Here is a 3,049-nt window from a genome sequence, read left to right as displayed (position 1 = left end):
GCTTATTATGTGTGTTGTTTTGCTAGCGCTCATGGTTAGAACTCCCTGCGATCAGTGAGAAAATACAATTGTTAGTAGAAATAAAATGACAAGTTAAACAAATAAATCTCAGCAAGAAACGACAACTTACGCTGAGCACTTCATTCAGCGCACGGTTAATGATCTGGTCGACCTCCATGGAGTCAGTATCGATGATGGCCTCTCGACTGTGTCAGTGCCTCGATAGCTTAGTTAGTCTATCTTTGGCTGAACTAAGCACAATGTTTGTCAATGCCTCTCCTATCTGATCAGGAGGTGTCTGGTCAGCAGGAGCTGGAGGAGGTTGGTTAATAGGCGTTGGAGGACGTGTCTGGTCGACAAGGGCTGGTGGAGACATCTGGTCGATGGGAGCTGGAGGAGGTGTTGTTTCTTTTGAAGGAACTGGTATTGGAGGATCTGCGTTCTGAGTCTTTTTTGCCGGAGGGTTGCTGCTGCTCTCTCCGCGATGTTGCCTGCTCCCCTTTTTCTTGCTCGAAGGAGCGGCGGGTTCAAGTTCACTGTACAGGTCGAACAGACCTTCAACTGACATGACAGCAAAATAGAAGCGAACAGTCAGGCAATATAGATGGAGATACTTATTAAATCAAGGAAATAAGATCAAGGAAATTACAAGTAAAATATCTAAGCTACAACTACTGGTCACTACATTATTTATTGTACTACTGCTACACTCACTCACTACCTTGAAGAAGTCTGAATTTAAATTAGGCGTGTATTTAAAGTTGTCATCCGCGTCAAATAAGTGACAGGGAATGGGAAAATTTTCTAAAAGTGAGAAGTTAGTACCATTATCATCTGAAGATTCAAGAATAGGCTCTGGGTGTTCAAAACCTTTCTGCTTTCCCTTTTCTGGTGGAGCAGGTGCAGCAGCTACTCGTGGGGTGCTGGAGGGTTCCCTGATGGTCACTCCCGTTGTCCTCTTCCTCAAAGGTTGTGACACATCTTGGTGCTGCTCGGGAACTTCTCCACCGGTAGCGCTCCCTGCAGTTGATTCCCTCACATCCTAGTGAGGTGCCAGAAGGCCAACCAGCCTTAGATTGGTCTCCGTAACTAGCTCTTTGTTTCTTCTTTCTATATTGGTCATGCTGGCCAAGGATGCTGCTCGTATCTCCATTTCTGGAGTAGGAGCTGGTCGACGCCATGGACCTAAATGACACCAAAGTTCTAAAGAATGTGCAGAAAAGGTAAAAGAAATTAAGCGACCAGTAAATAAACAATTTACCTCCATCAATGAAGGCCAGATTGTTGGCGACCAAGTCCGGTGTTAAAAAGTACTCCTGGAACTACTTTCCCACGTTGGACTTGTGGGTGATCTTACTCAAGAAAGTGCGAGCAGATTCCTGGTGGTAAAAGTGGAAGAACCCCGTGTAGTTGTGATTGGGGTTGGACTTGAGATCGAACAAATAATTGATCTCGTGTGGCGTAGGAACAGGCCACTTTTTATGGTTGTACAGGGATATAGAGAGCAGAGAGCACTCTATATCCGTTTGGGGTGATTTGGAAGGGAGCGACCTCAAAATAGTTGGCCACCCCCTAGAAAAACGGATGAAGAGGCAAGGTTGCCCCTACCTCAATGTGATATCTCGACCAGGCACTGAAGGCGCCCCCAAACAGATTTGCCCGCTGGTTGATTGTAGGCTTGATTAGGGTTATCCCAGGAAGTCCGTACTTCTTGAGATAATTTCCTACCAAGCTGTAATGTTTCTAGGAGGTACTACATACCATTTGACCTCTGGTCGAAGGACGTCTCGAGGTTGGGCTTTTCAGCCCGAGGAGCAGGCTGTTTGGCAGGAGGAGTGGTTGTTTTCTTTTTCTTTTGAGTAATGGATTTTACGCGATCCATGTTGGCTGGGCTTGTCAAAGATCTATTTGAAGAGTTATGAGAAAAAGGAATTTCCAGGATTAGCAGCAATGGTTGTTCTTGATCTTCGAGTGATTGCACGAGAAAGTCGTCGTCAATCGGCCTCTCACCTCCCCACGGGTCGTGCATGAAAATCTGCGAACAGAGAAGGGGAGATCAGAATCTATGGCCAAAAGACCAAGAAAGTGGAAAATTTGGAATAATGTTGCTCGTGTATAAAAACACTAAATTCTATGCGAACAATTTGGAAAACGGATTAAAAAGCAGAAGTGAAAAGTTTTTCGGAAAAAACTTTTCGACTTTGAGAAAGGGCGGGAAAAACCCAGTTTTTTCTACATGCTTAAAAATTGAATTTTTACTTCGATTTTATGCCCTAAATCAATAATCCTATCTCCCAAACCAATTCCTAAGCCTCATGTAGTGTTTTTTCCTTATCCTATCATGCTCATACCTACGTGCCCATTTACCCCAAATCAATTTTTCAAGAACATTAAAGAACTTAAAGTCTGAAACAAACTAGAAACTAAATATAGCATGGCATCTCAGAGACGAAGAACTTCAAGAAGCTTACTTGGATGAAAGTGGGTGTAAATTTCCAAGACGTTGAGTGGCTGGGTAGAAACTCTGTGGATTGTTGGGATCGTTTGGGTCTTCTGGGTTCTAAGGGTTCTATTCTTCTGTGTTCTTGAGAAAAAGATAAAATGTAAAAGGAAAAAAGGTAAATATGGGGGGTTATATATTGGTCGAAGCACAGTTACAGAGGTAATCATGAGGGGTTATTTTTCGAGGCATGGAAAAGCATAATAGCCGTCAAACAACTTTTTGGGAAACTACAAAGATATGACTGGTTGCCTTTTTCGAGAAGGCATGGACGGCTCTGATAGATTTGACAAGGCATACGAAAGGTCTGTTGTCTAAGTTTATTTTATGCTGGTCACAGTAAAATAAACTTGGGGGCAAATATTACCCAAAAACGGCCCTTGATGATGTGGCAGAATTGACCTACACGTGGCGGCTTTAAGTGAGTATCCTGCTCGGCCATCGAACAGGAGATTATTGGTTTATCATTCATCACGCCTCCAGTCGACCAGCCTGGTCGCATACTTTCATTTATTTCCTTTATTTATGCAATTCTGTAGTTATACATTG

General features: G+C 43.4%; 1 protein-coding gene across 1 annotated transcript; it reads right to left on the bottom strand.

Annotated features, from left to right (window-relative positions):
- Positions 1-211: 211 nt before the first annotated feature.
- On the bottom strand, positions 212-1,882 carry LOC133819425 (vegetative cell wall protein gp1-like). Its single transcript, XM_062252690.1, has 3 exons — positions 1,762-1,882; positions 826-1,020; positions 212-561 (listed from the first exon to the last, which is right to left on the bottom strand). The coding sequence occupies exons 1-3, from the start codon at positions 1,880-1,882 to the stop codon at positions 212-214; spliced, it is 666 nt and encodes a 221-aa protein (XP_062108674.1).
- Between the last annotated feature and the right edge of the window lie 1,167 nt (positions 1,883-3,049).

Source organism: Humulus lupulus, chromosome 1 (assembly GCF_963169125.1).
Source record: "Humulus lupulus chromosome 1, drHumLupu1.1, whole genome shotgun sequence".
Lineage (NCBI taxonomy): Eukaryota > Viridiplantae > Streptophyta > Magnoliopsida > Rosales > Cannabaceae > Humulus > Humulus lupulus.
This window is presented reverse-complemented; position numbering and strand designations above follow the sequence as displayed.